The sequence below is a fragment of the Xyrauchen texanus genome, chromosome 10 (assembly GCF_025860055.1).
Source record: "Xyrauchen texanus isolate HMW12.3.18 chromosome 10, RBS_HiC_50CHRs, whole genome shotgun sequence".
In the NCBI taxonomy this organism is placed as follows: domain Eukaryota; kingdom Metazoa; phylum Chordata; class Actinopteri; order Cypriniformes; family Catostomidae; genus Xyrauchen; species Xyrauchen texanus.
Window position 1 is genome coordinate 45,333,601 of NC_068285.1, and position 18,654 is coordinate 45,352,254.

General features: G+C 36.3%; 1 protein-coding gene across 1 annotated transcript in view; it reads left to right on the forward strand.

Annotated features, from left to right (window-relative positions):
• Nucleotides 1-455: 455 nt before the first annotated feature.
• Nucleotides 456-18,654, forward strand: part of LOC127650048 (deleted in malignant brain tumors 1 protein-like) — a 46,161-nt gene continuing 27,962 nt past the window's right edge. Inside the window, exons 1-10 of the mRNA XM_052135180.1 lie at nucleotides 456-574; nucleotides 6,383-6,436; nucleotides 9,068-9,343; nucleotides 10,739-11,047; nucleotides 14,729-15,037; nucleotides 15,512-15,571; nucleotides 15,726-15,866; nucleotides 17,608-17,712; nucleotides 17,805-17,924; nucleotides 18,098-18,172. Coding sequence (XP_051991140.1) covers nucleotides 517-574; nucleotides 6,383-6,436; nucleotides 9,068-9,343; nucleotides 10,739-11,047; nucleotides 14,729-15,037; nucleotides 15,512-15,571; nucleotides 15,726-15,866; nucleotides 17,608-17,712; nucleotides 17,805-17,924; nucleotides 18,098-18,172 — 1,507 coding nt within the window. The 5' untranslated portion in view covers nucleotides 456-516. The remainder of the gene's footprint in view (nucleotides 575-6,382; nucleotides 6,437-9,067; nucleotides 9,344-10,738; nucleotides 11,048-14,728; nucleotides 15,038-15,511; nucleotides 15,572-15,725; nucleotides 15,867-17,607; nucleotides 17,713-17,804; nucleotides 17,925-18,097; nucleotides 18,173-18,654) is intronic.

Here is an 18,654-nt window from a genome sequence, read left to right on the forward strand (position 1 = left end):
TGTGATTGTAAAGAATAAAGAACCTCACCTCTGAGCCGCTGCGTCAAGTGTCATCCCTTGGAGGAGGTCATTACACAAGCATAGTTTTAATCTATTGGCATATAAAATATGCTAATAATTTATAATCTGAATTAAGCAGTGAAATTGGGTGCCAGTTGTCTAAATGCAAAATATCATTATTAGGTTTTGGAATTTGCATGACTGGACCCTCTGAAAGCTCACCCTTATCTACACATTCCTTAAAACCACTGTCGAAGTTTACCTTGTAATTGTTTACTTCCACATTCCAAAACATGGAGTGTGAAAAAGGTCTATAGTGAGCAACGATGCTACCTGGTTTTTACAGTGTATTGTGGGATTTTTAAGGGAGCGAACAGTTCAGTGCACTAGAATGATTTAGTACACTGTTGCAAATCTTGCAGGATTCAGCATGTTTTAATCACTTCCTCTGTGTGATGGTATTCAGAAGGTGAACCACTGAAGTTGTGAACACAACCCTCATTTAACTCATGAAGTATGGGCTCCTTCAAGATTATGACAATCCTGCAAATGATCTATCTGTCTGGCTGTCAAGGTAACATAAAGTCGTACATTTACTTTGTTACATAATTCTTTGTCTGTTAGGTTGTGAGGGTTCTATAGATAAAATCAATTGGTTTTAATGTCAGTAAATATGCCAGTAAAATCAGTTTTAAATGAATGAATTCTGTGAAATCATTGGGGTTCCAAAGAAATCAGTAGCGCTAAGCAGAAAGCATGCTTTTAATATTATGCTCTTAGCCCATTTTGACATAAAAACACAACATATACAAACTGTCATCATCATCTTAACTGCTTAATCTGATGAAGCGATGAAGAAACACTAAAAACACTCAATTCTGGCATACATAAAATATATAAATATATTACATGTTAAATATTATACATATTAGGCAAGGCAAGGCAAGTTTATTTATATATTTCATACACAATGGTAATTCAAAGTGCTTTACATAGAAGAGATTAAAATAAGAATAAAAAAAAGAATACGAATAATTGAAACAGTTTAGAATATAAAATAAAATACAGTACAAACAGTCAGACACACAGTGGCACAGTGCTCATTCAGTAAATGCACAGCTAAACAGATGTGTTTTGAGTCTGGATTTGAATGTGACTACTGTAGGAGCACATCTGATCTCTTCTGGAAGCTGGTTCCAGCAGTGGCTGGCATAAAAGCTAAAAGCAGACTCTCCTTGCTTAGAGTGAACCCTTGGTATTTCTAGCTGATGTGATCCTAATGATCTGAGTGATCTGTTGGGTTTATATTCAGTGAGCATATCTGCAATATATTGAGGTCCTAGCCCATTGAGTGATTTATATACCAGTAATAATACTTTAAAATCAATCCTAAATATAACTGGGAGCCAGTGTAAAGACCTGAGGACTGGTGTGATATGTTCATATTTTCTGGTTCTGCTCAGAATCCTGGCAGCAGCGTTCTGTATGAGCTGCAACTGTCTTATGGTCTTTTGGGAAGGCCAGTGAGGAGTCCATTACAATAATCCACCCTGCTGGTGATGAAAGCATGCACAAGTTTCTCTAGGTCTTGACTGGAAACAAAGCATCTAATTCTTGCAATATTTTTCAGATGATAGTATGCTGATTTAGTTATTGCTTTGACATGACTACTGAAACTGAGGTCTGACTCTAGAGACACACCAAGATTCCTGACTTGATTTTTAGTTGTTTGACCCCTAGCGTCAAGGTATGCATTCACCTTGAGAACTTCATCTTTGTTTCCAAACGCAATGACTTCAGTTTTGTCTTTGTTTAACTGAAGAACGTTTTGGCACATCCAACTGTTTACTTCATCAATGCATTGGCACAGGGAGTCAATGGGGCTGTAATCATTAGGTGATAGGGCTAAGTAGATCTGTGTGTCGTCTGCATAGCTGTCGTAAGCAATTTGGTTCTCTCTTATTATTTGGCTCATTGGGAGCATATACAGGTTGAACAGGAGTGGTGCAAGAATTGAGCCTTGAGGGACTCCGCATGTCATGGACGTCCACTCAGACTTATGGTCTCCTATACTCACATAATAACCTCTCCCTTCTAAGTATGACCTGAACCATTTTAGGACCATCCCAGAAAGCCCCACCCAGTTTTCCACAAAAAATATATTTAAAGATATTTATACTGAAAAATAGGCTATATTTTAATAATAGTGTAATATAATACACTGCAGTGTTTCCCCAACCACTGTACCGTACACTAGTGTTCCACGAAAGATTGTCAGGTGTGCCATGGAAAATTAACAAATTCCACAAAATAAATAAATGCATAAAAAAATTATAATAATTTCAGGGATCCAAACTCCTCTCCTTTCGGAGAAATTCGCCGTTTTGAAAGCATAATCAGTCACTTTTGTGATTGTGAAGAGCAGTGATTAATGTGCAGAAGTGAGTAATATTTATAGGCGTAAAGGGTCATCACATGACTCGCGTCAGCGCTGCAGAATACATTGAAGTCTATGAAGTGACGTCACACAAGTGTTTTTCACACACACGTTTTTGCTTCATCAACATGTCTTTGAGAGTACTAAGCAACAAGAAATATTTAAAAACTGTCCCAATTTGTGAAGACATTGAATGTCTCATAATTACTTTTAAATTAATATTACCTTATCATTTACGAATATCAGAGACCCCAGTAATTTAAATTCACCAAGAAAACGCTTGGACATAAACATAAACGAGTCCTTTTCTTACTTTCTGCTATCAAAGCAACTGCACGCTTTTGTTCTCTCTTCCAAATACATGTTTTCAATGTTTATTGTGCACACCTCCCACTTTTACTATTGTAAAATCGCCCCTCTGTGACTCTTTCTGCAACTCTTGTCATGTGGAGGGCAATGGGGCAGTTGACACAGGCGTTGAACAGCGCTCTAACGCCTCGACTCATGACGAAAGAACATTATTGAAACTCAAAATTATTATTATTTGTCTATTATTGTGGTCTTTTCTGATAAAAGTCATGCTCAGCAGTTTAAATATCTTATACTGAAGTCAGTAGATTTGTAGTCATGCAAGTTTTAATAAAGGAGAAGGTAAGGACGTTGTTGGAACTCACTGCCTGGGGCAAGAACGGTGCAGCTTTTTTGTAAAGCTTGTTTGTACCTACAATGAGAAATATTCGCTGGAGTAAAAAATCTTACAACTAGCCCCAGTCTCACTTATTAGACTATTATTGTCTTTTTGGATGAAAAATAATGCTCAGACTGAAGGAAGACTCTAGATCTGCTTTGTTCTTTTAATGCTTAAACATATAAAGTCTCTTGGTAGATTTTGGTCATGAATGACTCAAAATGATTCACTGATTCACTCACAGCACATAAGATGCTTATTTGTCACCACCTAATGGAATTTCCAGAAGGGGTCACTGAACTAATCGGTTCATAAAATGTAACAAATTTGTAAAACAGAAGCAAGCCTCACCAAAATACTCTTTATTTTGTCGCTAATTATGCACAATTGTAAACTTAAATCACTAAAATAGCTGGAATTGGTGCTGTTAGATTATTCTTTATTTTAGAAAAAATTGTGGACCAGTGATTATCTTACCTTTTTCGCCCTTAATAAGTTTTCATCCCTGTAATTTGTTGTGGCATTGCAAGAATAAATCTACAAATTAGAAAAGAAGCAAATTTGTTGTTTTTTCATTACCCATTTAGTGCTCTTGCCACCTGTGACCTCACACAGCGTAGCCTACCTATGTGATTCGTTTTTTATTTTGCATAGCCGAATTTCAAACATTACAAGTAAACATGCTACTAAGATGGACAGAAAACAAATATTGATGATGGTTAGCCTGTGTGTGTGCCGTAGAACGTTTTATAAATGTCAGGTCAGGGTAGGTTGTCTCATGCTTAATGTGTGGTCATTTTATGCAATTCATTGATTCCAATTTCTGTTTTCCAAGAAGATATTTTTGCATGTTACCTTTTATATTATGCTTCATGAATTATTTAGTCTTTCATGCAGTAATTGTTTTAAATAGTTTTGAATTTATCTGAAAGCCTAAACTAAGCTATTTAATGGCAGTTTTCCATTGTGAGAACTTTCTCAATTGTTTTTATTATTATTTAATACATTATTTATTGTAATTTGACAACAAATATATGTTTGTTTTTGCCCTGGGGCAAGAACGGTGCAGCTTTTTTGTAAAGCTTGTTTGTACCTACAATGAGAAATATTCGCTGGAGTAAAAAATCTTACAACTAGCCCCATTCTCACTTATATGTGACCCACGTTTATGTAATTTTGTCCCAAAAAAAAAAACATTTAGATTTTTATGCACTAAAGTGAAAAGAAAATCATTTAAATGATTATATCTCAACAACATCTTGGAGTAGAAACATAATAAGTGTATCAATAGAAAGCAGAGAAAAAAAGTGACTTAAACAATAGAGCAGGTCACATATCTAGTGTATATCTATAGTGTTGTAAAGACACCGGCTGCGGTCACTGCTCACAGTGAAACACACAGTCTTAGTTCTGTTCAATTTAAAGAAAGACTTCCCTATTAAATGAAACATTTACTAACTGAGCACTGTTTTATTGCAGTATTCTTTTTTATTTTAATACTTTTCATTCTTATTTCTTGTTTTATTCCAGGGTCAATACAAGTTCAGCTCAATCACAGCATGTGATACAATATTAATTACCACAAAAATGTATTTGGACTTCCTCCCTCATTTTCTTAAAAAAAAAGCACAAATCGATGTTCCAGTGAGACGCCTACAATGGAAGTTAATATGATTAATCCGTAAATGTTAAAATACTAATTGTTTCAAAAGTATAGCCACAAGATATAAACAATATGTCTGCCAACATGATTTATGTGCGATAAGATCACTTACTAACCACATCTGAAGTCATGACGATATAATGCCAACAAACCCTACAACACAAAAATGACTGTAAAAATGATGGTTTAAACAACATTACAGCTCAAATATAACACGAGTTTCAACAGAAGAATTAATGTAAATACTTTTATAAAATTATAAACCCTCCAAAAATTGACCAAACTTTAATTTACCCCATTCACCACCATTGTAAGTGCCTCACTGAAACCTCGATTGTTGCCCTTTTTTAAATTTAGTAGGCCTACTGTTCTCTGAGGTCCACTTATAATGTTATCAAGATTTTTACATAAAAACATCATACTTCATAAGTAATAGGCTATTTTCTGTCCTGTTTTGACCCACCTCATTGGAACACACCGTTTGAATAGGCATGGCGGATTGTAGACACGGAAGTAAATGTCCACTGGTATGATTATGATTGCACAGATTTACGATGTAAACTTCTACATGTATGTTTGACTGCCTACTTCCTTCATAGATGGACGCTGCTGTGATTTAGGTTAAAAACGCATAAATACACAGTACATATCAAACGATATGTAATAACACGTACTAAAAAAAAAAGTTACTCACACTTGTGTGGTGTGACATTACTGTCGGATCCAAATACAGTCGGCACATCATCGTCTTTTAATTAAAAAATGTCTGAAAATCCTGCGTCGAATTGTGCCTTGTGTTTAAACGAGCGGTAAAATGAAGTGATCAAAAGATCAAGCTCTTACTGACGCGGTCTGGAACGTCATTAAAAATAAAGTTCATCCACTCTTTCCTAATGTTGGGATCAGAAGAAAGGCAATGCAAAGACTGTGTTTTTCCACAACTTGGTAATGCACAGCGTCGTGTTGTCTTCGGAGACATCTTTATCGTTTGGTTTCTGCATAGACCTGCGTTTGCCTCTTTCGTTATTTACCTACATGCGTGAATCGGTGGGCGGGGCTACACAGGTAGTGATGTAGAAGCAGTCGTTGATCTTCTTCTGCGGTGGCTGTGTTTAGCCACACTAATACGTAATAAAGTGGCACATTCCACATCCTGTCGTTTTGGCAGATTGCTTCAATATAAGCCGTTTTTAGACTAACAGGAAAGTTTTGAGTTCTGAAACTTACATGATGTTTTTAATAGTACACTGACCTCTAATATGTCAAAAGATCAAGGACATTATGATTTCTCAGTTCATGACCCCCTGGAAAATGAGGGACGAATTGAAATATTTTTTTGTGGTCACCAATATTATGCCACAAATGCTGTCGATTGAGCTTAACTTGTATTGAACCCGGAATATTCCTTGAATTGATTTCATATTGATTTGTATGTATCTTAGTTTTATTTATAATTTTTATGTAAAGCACTTTGAATTAGCATTGTGTATAAAATGTGCTATATAAATAAACTTGCCTTGCCTATTAATTTATTAATAATATCATTTCATTTAAGGCAACAGACTCTAGATTATTTTAACTCTTTGTTTTTCAGATTATGACAATCTCATGTCTACAGAGCTTCCAAAGGTCACGGTGAATGTGAAAGGTGAGTTATTCACTTTTCTTATATTGAATGTCATGCTGGGTGACAGATTTTTTTTTTTAAATTTTTTGGGGGGTGAAAAACCTATGCACAAATCTTGTTGATGTTCATTTTTAATTCTTCGTTTAGTAGTAGTACATTTTACTAGCTTTTTTTGTATCTCAGGATTGCTCAATTTTGAGCATCAAAGGAATCATTTTGACTTAATGTTGAAATCTTTTGTAGAGTGTGACAGGATGTGGCAGCGATGCACTCATTATTCAAACGGTGCAAATGTGCTCACTTCCACACAATAACAGGTGGAACATCAAACAGGAAGTCTGTTATATAATATCATTGCTGTTCTTTGAATATTTGCTATTTGAATATTGAATCAGAAACAAGTTGATTATATTGCAAATGTATGTGTCGTGTTTAGGTAACAGCTACACTTCACAAAATCATTTTCATTTAGAACAAGTAGTTTTGTCTTGTTTTACAGTAAAAAAGATCTAAACTTTCTTAAAACAAGATACATTTATACGTTAGAAGCAAAATAACACACAATATTAGGACTTCAGATAATTACTTTTCTTTTTTTTTACACTAACAATAAAAACATTTACTCCCGGCAAATTCAGTCTGGGGGACGGAACTTAAACTTCTCGCAAGAGATGATGGGAGAAAGATTTAAACTTGGTATTGGAGGAGGGAGTGTGGGCTAGGATTCTAAAAAATGTCAAGTCTGTATCTAGAGATGCAAGGATGCGCCTGATGCAATTCAAGATTTTACATAGATTCTATTGGACCCCCTCTGGATTGTATAGGCTTGGTCTTAAGTCACACCCACCTGCTGGCGATGCCAATCAGAAGATGGAGAGAACCCATGTATTTTGGGGATGTGTTAAGATCCAAGAATTTTGTTTGGGGGTTCAGAGTTTTAAGTGTGATGTGTTGGACACTGAATTTTCATTTTGCCCCAGTCTCTGTATTCTTGGTGACAGGATGGCTGTTAATATTGGGGACAGATATTTAAAAAGTTGGGTACTAGCCGGAGTCATGATTGGCAGAAAACTATCCTCAGGGGATGAATTTTGGAGGGTTCTTGGGGAGGGGCTGTAGAGAGAGAGATTTTGGGTGGGATGTTCAGAGGGAGGGGGTTTAATGTGAATAATTTATTCAATTTTTTATGTTGTGTTTGTATGTTTTATGATTGGAATCAATAAAAGTGTTTCTGACATGGAATACTCGATTCTGATTCAATCGCAGCATCTAGTGGTCTGATATATTTTGAATAACAAATGCACATAGATGTATTCAGTAGTGATATCAGACCGCTCATTCGGGTATTTGCGAGTCGTCAATATCAAATCAATACATGTTTTATGCCCATTTATTAATTTATTTAGCATGAAGTCTTGTAATAATCTTGATAATGAGGAGTCAGACAGTCAGTTTTATCAATAATCACAAACCGAAGGAGGAATTCATCTGTTTCTGGAGACTCCAAAATTATTTTCTTCTCACAGAATGATGTAATTGCAACACAAATCAATATTTCATGTCCATTTATTTATTTATTTGTATGTTTATTTGTGTAATATTCAGAATAACGTACAGTCAGCCGGCCATTATCAGAAAATAAAGCCCTTCAGGGTGAATCAAGACCTATGATCCATTTGTTTTAGCCTGTCAGGGTTTATTTTGCAGTAATGATCAGCTGTATAAAATCATGAGCAATCACATGAGATGAGGACTGCAGTCATATCAGTAACTATATAAAAGCTGGTGTATTCTATATGGGGCAGGGGCGCCTCATGGGGGCTGCCATTTTAGAATCACATGACCAGCTGAATACTACTCGCTTAATCTCAATAACCGTCTTGTTATTGGACACTTTCACTCTTGGATTCAATTGATCATGGCTGATTGTGAATAGTGAATTTCTGCAATGGCATCTGTAACTGAAAACTGTTGATTTTGACTGATGCTGCATCCACACCACTAGGTGTCAGTACAAAAAAAAAACATGATGACTAGAATATTACTAAAGTAAAACCATAGTTAATTTACCTAGATCAATCCTTTCAGTTTGTCTTCAATTTCAGTATTTTCACCAGACTATTTGAGTGCAAAAAGCACTATGTGGCAGCTATATCGCACACCCTTCAGCTGTTACAGAAACTCAAACAGATGCACAAGATGATCATAATTCATGTTTTAAATGTATTCTACAGAAATAATATTATTTTTGGACAATGTGTAACCAAAGTAATGCACTTAAACGTAATTAACTACTGAAAGTCATTTGATTGAATAAAATTTGCAAGATGCCACCCTGGGTGGCTGGCCATGTCACCCATGCCTAAATCCGGAAACTGATGCATCATCTAGAATTTCCCACTCGTAAATACGACTTTGCTGGTTCAATCATGTGCTTGGAATTCATATTTGCGATATTCTGACTCCACTTGAAGGGCACATAATTACTTTGTAACCATATTACACCAACACTGGCCATTACACACTAAGCAGAGTTAAATCTATGACAAAGTTCAAAGTTTTTATATCAGTAGTACATCATGGAGATACACATAACACAAATCTTTACGCATTGTTAAATATGGAATGCTGATTTTCCTTTATCACTTCCAGGTTCTGCACACGTGGCTCGGGGATCTAGCACATGTTCCTGGACTATTAATTCTCCAGACAGGATTTCCTCTTTGATTGTGACTGAAGACGTCGCTGAGAGTGTGTCCAGTGACATATGCCATCAGTTCGGCTGTGGACCGGTCTATAATCTCACTCAGAGCAGAGCTGGAGCAAACAAGACCTGTCTCACAAACTGTGTTTACCACAACAATCATTTAAAGAACTGCACTGAGGTCAACAGCTCTAATTGCGTAGTCCTCTCCGAAGTAAAATGCGGTTAGTCACAAACTGTGCATCATTCAATACAACATAATAATCATGGAAGCAGTGACAAAATATTTATTTAAAGAAATGTTCTGGGTTCAATACATGCTAAGGTCTATGGACAACATCTGTGACATGCTGACGATTACCACTGTTTCAGTTTGCAAAAGTTAACTAAAATGCAATGCATTGCACTGGAATACACATTAAAATACACACTGTTTCAAAAGCACATCCACAAAGTTTTCATCGTTATATGTTGCACTGTGTGTGTTAACATGAGACTAGTGAGAACTCCTGTGTCTTTATTTTTCCTTGTACTTGCTACCATAAATAAATTAACAGTTTTTAATGTTAAAAAATTATATATATTTAATGTGTTTTTTTTTTTTTTTGGAGGTTTTCAAGAAAATTAGACCAATATTTAGCCATTAGTCCACTGTATTTGTGTAAGGTGAGCTTGTAAATTTGTGTATGAAAATATTGTAGGCAGCAGCCAAAACATGCTGCAGAATTTAAAGGAATAGTGGAAGCAAAAATTTAAATTCTCTCATTTTTTACTCATTGTCATGATATCCCAGATGTGTATGACTTTCTTTCATCTGCAGAACACAAATGAAGATTTTCTTAAGAATATTTCAGCTCTGTTGGTCCATACAATGCAAATGAATGGGTGCCAACATTTTGAAACTCCAAAAATCACATAAGACTCCAGTGGTTAAATCAATGTCTTCAAAAGCAATATTATAGATGTGGGTCAGAAATGGATCACTTTCAAATTTTTCTTTTTATGTTTTTGGTGATTCACATTCTTGAAATGCTTAAACATTGATTTGGTTCTCACCCACACCTATAATATCACTTTTGAAGATATGGATTAAAATACTCTATCACATGGATCAGGCTACGTTTATGCTGTCTTTATGTGTTTTTGGAGTGTCAACATTTTGGCACCCATTCACTTGCATTGTATGGACCTATAGAGCTGAAATATTTCACTAAAAATATTAATTTGTGTTCTACAGAAGAAAGAAAGACATGTTACTATAATGGCATGAGGGTGAGTAAATGTTGAGAGAAATGTCCTTTTTGGGTAAACTTTGTGGTCAAATAACACATTTTAATACTTTTAATAAACACTTCTACAAAAAACAAGCTGCACGTTTCTTTTAAGCCCTCTTGTACATTTGTCCCATATAGACTTCTGTTGTAAGTGAATTTCTGTTCATGAACATTTTGTTTGGGTGATGGGTGAGATGAAATTATTTTCTGTAGGAATCAACATCATGTCGCAGATACTATGCGTAGAGCTTATCTTGTTTTGGACCCAGAACATTTGAAGGATTCTGTAAGTCAATTAACAATACTAATGTAAATGCTAACGTACATGTTCCAATTGTTCTTCAGGCGATGGTGTTCGATTGGTTGGTGGCGGTCATCGCTGTGGTGGGCGTGTGGAAGTGTGGCGAGGGTCCTGGGGCACAGTGTGTGATGATGGGTGGAGTATGGAGGAAGCAGCTGTGGTGTGCGCGCAGCTGGACTGTGGGTACGCGTTGTCTGTGAGTGGGCAGGGTGAGCCGCATGGTCAGGGCACAGGTCTCATACACCTGGATGAGCTGAACTGCACTGGAACAGAGAAGAGCTTGTGGGAATGTCCAGCACTTACACACCAGCATGACTGTGGACATAAAGAGGATGCGGGGGTTGTATGCTCAGGTACAAGTCGCTGTGTGTGATACATGAGTCCCATCTCAATCTATATTGACTAGGGATGCACAGATATGAAAGTATAAACACTATAATTAAACTATAGGATTAAATCAGAATTAGCTTTATTGCCAGGTATGTGTACACATATGAGGAATTTGACTAAGGATTGTACATTGCTCACGATGTGCTTACTCATACAAAAATACAATAACACAATAATAAAATAAAATCAGACACAGGCTACAGTGTAGACAACACAAATATACACACTATTGTAGCTGATTTTTGCAGATAACCAATAAATCCAAAAGCAACTATCAGTGCCCAGATACAGGTGAAACTCGAAAAATTAGAATATCGTGCAAAAGTTCATTAATTTCAGTAATTCAACTTAAAAGGTGAAACTAATATATTATATAGACTCATTACAAGCAAAGTAAGATATTTCAAGCCTTTATTTGATATAATTTTGATGATTATGGCTTACAACTTATGAAAACCTCAAATTCAGAATCTCAGAAAATTTGAATATTACATGAAATCAATAAAAAAAAAGGATTTTAAATACAGAAATGTCGGCCCTCTGAAAAGTATAATCATGCATATGTACTCAGTACTTGGTTTGGGCCCCTTTTGCATTAATTACTGCCTCAATGCGGCGTGGCATGGATGCTATCAGCCTGTGGCACTGCTGAGGTGTTATGGAATACCAAGATGCTTCAATAGCGGCCTTCAGCTCTTCTGCATTGTTTGGTCTCATGTCTCTCATCTTTCTCTTGGCAATGCCCCATAGATTCTCTATGGGGTTCAGGTCAGGCGAGTTTGCTGGCCAATCAAGCACAGTAATACCATGGTCATTGAACCAGGTTTTGGTACTTTTGGCAGTGTGGGCAGGTGCCAAGTCCTGCTGGAAAATGAAGTCAGCATCTCCATAAAGCTTGTCTGCTGAAGGACGCATGAAGTGCTCTAAAATGTCCCGGTAGACGGCTGCGTTGACTCTGGACTTAATAAAGCACAGTGGACCAACACCAGCCGATGACATGGCTCCCCAAACCAACACAGACTGTGGAAACTTCACACTGGACTTCAAGCATCTTGGATTGTGTGCCTCTCCATTCTTCCTCCAGACTCTGGGACCTTGGTTTCCAAATGAGATGCAAAATTTGCTCTCATCAGAAAAGAGGACTTTGGACCACTGAGCAACAGACCAGTTCTTTTTTTCTTTAGCCCAGGTAAGACGTTTGACATTTGAAGCCCATGTCCAGGACCCGTCTGTGTGTGGTGGCTCTTGATGCAGTAACTCCAGCCTCAGTCCACTCCTTGTGAAGCTCCCCACACATTTGAATGGCCTTTTCCTGACAATCCTCTCCAGGCTACGGTCATCCCTGCTGCTTGTGCACCTTTTTCTTCCACACTTTTCCCTTCCACTTAACTTTCTATTAATGTGCTTTGATACAGCACTTTGAGAACATCCAACTTCTTTTGCAGTTACCTTCTGAGGCTTTCCCTCCTTGTGGAGGGTGTCAATGATGGTTTTCTGCACAACTGTCAGGTCAGCAGTCTTCCCCATGATTGTGAATTCAACTGAACCAGACTGAGAGACCATTTAAAGGCTCAGGAACCCTTTGCAGGTGTTTAGCTGATTAGAGTGTGACACTTTGAGCCTACAATACTGAACCTTTTCACAATATTCTAATTTTCTGAGATTCTGAATTTGGGGTTTTCATAAACTGTAAGCCATAATCATCAAAATTATATCAAATAAAGGCTTGAAATATCTTACTTTGCTTGTAATGAGTCTATATAATATATTAGTTTCACCTTTTAAGTTGAATTACTGAAATTAATGAACTTTTACACGATATTCTAATTTTTCGAGTTTCACCTGTAATTGACAAAACAATTGGTGAAACGATAAATTGGCAAAATTGATGCATCACCAACTTCTAACCACAATAATAGGAAAGTAAATAATTGGGGGAAAATAATTCAAATCATGAAACCACCAACAGATGTACTGAATAAAATAACACCAAAAAGTTGCTTGACTTAAAGCTCTGACTAACTTTCAAAGATTTGATGACACTAACCTACCAAACCTTGTCAAATATAATGATTAGTACATCTTTAACCCTTAAATGCTTACCTCGGGTCTTTAGAGACGCCCTATACCTCAGCTATTTTTGGAGTTGCGCCGACACCTCTTTAGTGTTCCTCAATCTATCTCTTATAAATAGTGTAACTAAAAAAAACAAACAAACAAAAAAATACACAGCTTTTTTATAATGGTTTAAGTTGTCGAATTGTATAGGATCTTTAGAGGTATGTGTTTTTATTTTATTTTGATTATTTCATATCTATTTCAGTTTACTATCACATGATATCTATTTCTTTGTTTATTACAAGAGACATTAGTACTATATTTATATAAATAAATATGATATCCCGTTATCAACAAAATGATCAACAAAAGTGAATTTCAGTATCCCATATGTGTGCACATATACATATGGTCACATACATACACACCAATCAGCCACAACATTAAAACCACCTGCCTGATACTGTGTAGGTCCCACTCATGTCGCCAAAACAGCACCAACCCACATCATTCTTCTCACCACAATGGTCTGTCACCAACAATCATCCATGCAATTATCTAATCAGCCAACCATGTGGCAGCAGTGCAGTGCATAGAATCATGCAGATACGGTTCAGGAGCTTCAGTTAATGTTCACATCAACCATCAGAATGAGGAATCATTGATTTTGACCGTGGCATGATTGTTTGAGCCAGATGGGCTGGTTTGAGTATTTCTAGGATTTTCACACACACAACAGTCTCTAGAATTTACTCAGAAAGGTGCCAAAAACAAAAAACATCCAGTGAGCAGCAGTTCTGTAGACGGAAACATCTTGTTGATGAGAGGGGTCAACAGAGAATGGCCAAACTGGTTTGAACTGACAAAGTTTACGGTAAATCAGATTACAGCTCTTTAAAATCGTGGTGTGAAGAATATCATCTATGAATGCTGTTCTGAGATGCGGGTTGGCACTGTTTTGGCGGCAAGAGGGGGAACTACACAATATTAGGGAGATGGTTATAATGTTGTGGCAAATTGTGCATCTATTTACACTAAATACATGCCTGAGATAATACATATGTGTAGCTTATGTGTAGTTTACAGTATGTGCATCTTATGTGTAGATTATGTGTTATGTGTAGCTCAGTATATTATAAACAGCTAGTTGCATCTCATGAAATTTCAGAGTGAAAATAATTAATCTTGTTCTAGATTTGATGGAGAAAATATGTAGAAAACTTTACACTATCGGGGCGTTTTGTAGATCCATTTTTGATAGATATAAGTGCCGGGTAAAGACCCCAATATGTAAGAATGTTAGTGAAAATTCCCATGCATTTAAGGATTCAAATAACTCATTATAGCAGCCTGGTACCTTAAACATAACCTTAAAAATGTGTTTCCAAGCAGACTGGTTAACACCTGTCTACTGTGATCCTTGTAAGTCGGATAGTAAGCAGCCAATCAGGTCAGACCTATCTGAGCTTGCATTTTGTGTGCATTAGACGGTTATTGAATGGACTGTGAGCTGAAACCAAATGATTTTGTGATTGTATTCTGCATGTGTGCTGACCTGTCCTGTCCTGATCACGTGACTGATGAAGAGTACAAGGCTCTGAGATTGACGGGCGGTCTGGACCGCTGCTCTGGGAGAGTGGAGATCCATCGGAACGGCTCGTGGGGGACAGTGTGTGACACGTGCTGGGGGAAAGAAGAGGGAGGGATGGCCTGTGACATGCTGAATTGTGGAGGGTTGAAAAAAAGCTCTTTATTTGACATCCCTTTCAAACATAAAAATGGAACTCACTGGTATTTTCAATGTGAATCGAGTTTTAAAAACCTCTGGCAGTGTATTGAGTACACCGTCGAACATATATGCATAGACTCAAATGCCGCTGGACTCATTTGCAACAGTAAGTAAAAATGAACTTTTTTAATTGCATATAACACAATATTGCAGTCTGTGTTTTAAATCAATAAAATAACATTCATTATTCAGTTTGTTACACAGTGGTTGTTCTGTGCTTAAGAGGCAGATATTGCCATTGAATTGTTCAAATACTTTCTTCTATCTTTGACTAATATGCAGAGTAAATAAGTAAGACATTTGTAGGTTAATTTTCTCGAAAACTGTAAACATTGTCTCTGTGGCACTATAAATATTCCTTTTTGTTTGAGCGGCCTGACTGCCCAACACAACTACATCGATTTGAGCAGTGGTGTGAGATTGGGGCGGGACTATCTGTTTGTTCGATTTGTACTCGTAAAGATGTTTGAAAACAAAGTTTATTTTTGCATTTCCTTTCAGTGGTGTTAGTAGTTACATGGATATTACACACTTGAGCTTTAAGATCAGTTTATTAAGATAAACATTTCTTATTTTGTAGATTCTCTTGGTTTGCCTGTTCCCACCAGTCCACAAACAACATCAGCACCAGCAACCACCGGTGAGTCTAAATCGGTATACAGCATCCTCCTTAAACATCTTTAAAGTCAATTAAGGGAAACAGGCATTTGTTGTGACCCTGACCCAATACTGTAGATTTTCTCTGACAGATCTGTCTCATTTATGACGTGCAGGCCTCTCTTTTTTCCCTTCAGTGCCAATGACAACGACAATTGAGTATTTCCCCAGATTCATCCTGTCCCCAGAGTTACTGGGCTGTTGTGTTCTGGCCTTCTTTCTTTTGATTGCAGTTATCACAAATATCATCCTGTGCCAACGGCGTAAAAACAAGAAAGGTGCGTTCAAACACCATCCTGACCTCCATTTAACCTCCTTGAACTGATTTGGTCTCATATGGGAAAAAAGCTTAATATTAATATGTTAAAGCTTTCTCTATGCGAGACTTTATATGTATATTTATTTATGGGTGTTTCTTCCACTTTGGCACTTTTTATTCAAACTAAGAGATTTCAGAGTTTTCCCTTTTTGTTATATGAAGGTCGCATTAAAACTATGTTGGAAACTTTTTCCAGGCCTTCATCAATATTTTTTGCTACTTTTTACATGTGCATTTTTATATGTACAGTATATCGTATTGTCCTAGATCCAGATGTTTAATCTTAAACTATGAAAATCCATTATGAAATTGTGTTTTTGTCATTTTAAAAATTTAAATATTACTTAATTTTGTGTACTTAGGATACATAAAAAGTTAGCTTTAAAATTATCCTTAGCAAGTGGCATTTTATAAACAAATATTTTAATGTAATGTCCCCTACCGTAATTTCCATCACAGAATGCTATGAAACTAAGATGTGGTAGAGGTGTGCAGCCTCACCCGAGCTCGACGGGACCTGACAAACTGCCGAGTTTCGGGCTTGGGTCAGGTCAGGTCAGGTCAGTTTGTCAAGTATGACTTCGGGTTCATGACTTTCAGGAAAAAAAATACAAAAATGACAATGATATAAAGAAATCGTATTTATTTGCTGAACATTGTTGGCAGACAGATTTTTTTTTAGAAAACTAGGGAGAGTTTACTTTCAAAATTTCCAGGCCAAAAATAAGGGCTTAATGTTGAAAAAACACCTGTTACAAGTCATGTTGCATCATAAAGAAGACATTCAGATTCAAATATCTGGCAGCTTTGACCATACCAACTTCCTCTCTTTCTTTTGAAATATATGTGATATTTCAGCAATTCAGCACATTTTATGAAAAGAGGAATTTAAATTATTTTAGTTTACAATTATAAAATTTCTAAAATAAAAATATATAAACATATTTTTTTTAACGTGACATTTATAGATGTCCTCTGTAAGGGACATCAGGACATGTTTTCACCTGTCAGGGAGACACTATAGGTGAATAGGGTTAAAACATATAATATATTCAATAAAGATATTTCTATGAAACTTTAACAAATGATTACTCTACAAAAATACAATAACTTTTGCATTAAATGTAAAGAAATTTAATAAAACATTTGACACAATGTATAAGGTTGGGAACACGTTCTATTGCCTAAGTTTACACAAACTGTGTGATAAATCAGGAAGTAAACACTCTTTCATTCTGTAATCATTCTGTATATATATATATATATATATATATATATATATATATATATATATATATATATATATATATATATATATATATATTGGCCTTTTGTAGGCTTTTTTCCTTCTTTTTAATGATTTTTAATGAGTTAATGGAGGGTGGACAGGAAATGGGAGAAGATTGGGAATGGGATCGGGAAAGGACCTCACGGGCATCAGCACCACATGTCATGAGCGCAGCATGCTAGACTTCATAGCATATGCACCAAAAAATAAAAATACATTTGAGTGTGTTATATCTTGCTTTCATTGAGTGCAGATGTTCTCTACAGAGGACACACCATAGCATACTTATGTTTCTATGCTGCAAACACTACAATGGTGTAAAAAATGTTTTATTTGCTATGACTCCGGAGGTAATAGATGCATGCTCAACAGATACTGTGTGAAGAAAACAGTGTTTTTTTGTCACTCTCAGCTTTGGAGGTCCAGCAGAGATTTGCAAACCTGCAGGGCAGCACAGAATCCGAGGAGAATAACTACAGAGAATCCATCCATCTAGTCAAAGTCACAAACAACTGCAGTGAGTTTTACTCTGTCTTAGCTGAGATGACATGATAGACAAATCACTGTTGTTCTCAATCATTTTAATGGGTCTTTTCTCTGTATTTGCAGTTCCCACAGTTCCTCAACGTATATGGCCTCAGAGTAGCATTGAGAGCGAATCATACGACACAGATTACGAGCAAAATGATATCAATCCAGAGGCGGCTTTTCCTTTATCCACTTTTCGAAGTTAGTTATTGTCACGTATGATGGACAATCCTTTAAAAGGATGCAAAAATCTGATTTTTAAGCCAACATTAGAACTAATTTCTGTGCATTAGATTACATTAGATTACATTGACAGTCTGAACATACACAGTAAACAGAATTGTGTGACTGCTCCACTCTATCTGTCCCTGTAGACTCAATGCGGTACAGTGCAGATGGCAAATCTCCTGTTGCGAAGGTCTCAAACCTGAACAGTGTTACTGAAGAGGGTAAGACTTTATTATTTTTTATATTTAAAAAAATTACAGGGATAGTGCACCAAAAAACAAGAAGAAAATTCTGCCATCCTCACCCTCATGTTTTGTCCATACTCATGACTTTCTTTATTCCCTGAAACAAAACGAGATGTTAGGCAGAATGTTAGTCTCAGTCACCATTCACTTCCCTTGTATAATAAAATACAACAAAATTTGCAAACGATGTCAAACCAATGATGACAGAATTTTCATTTTTGAGTGCACTTTAAAGTCAACATGAAATCCAAATTGACACTATTTACTTTATAAATACACATTTCTGGTCTTATTGTGAATTTACAGTGCACATTATCCTTAAAAAACAAATTCATCTTTGTAATGTATAATCAAAATGTAATAATGTAAAAGACTTTCATTTTTGGTAACATCAACTGGGCCACAGGAACTATAGAGCACAACCTTTCCCCATAGGGGAATTTTAAACAATAATATTT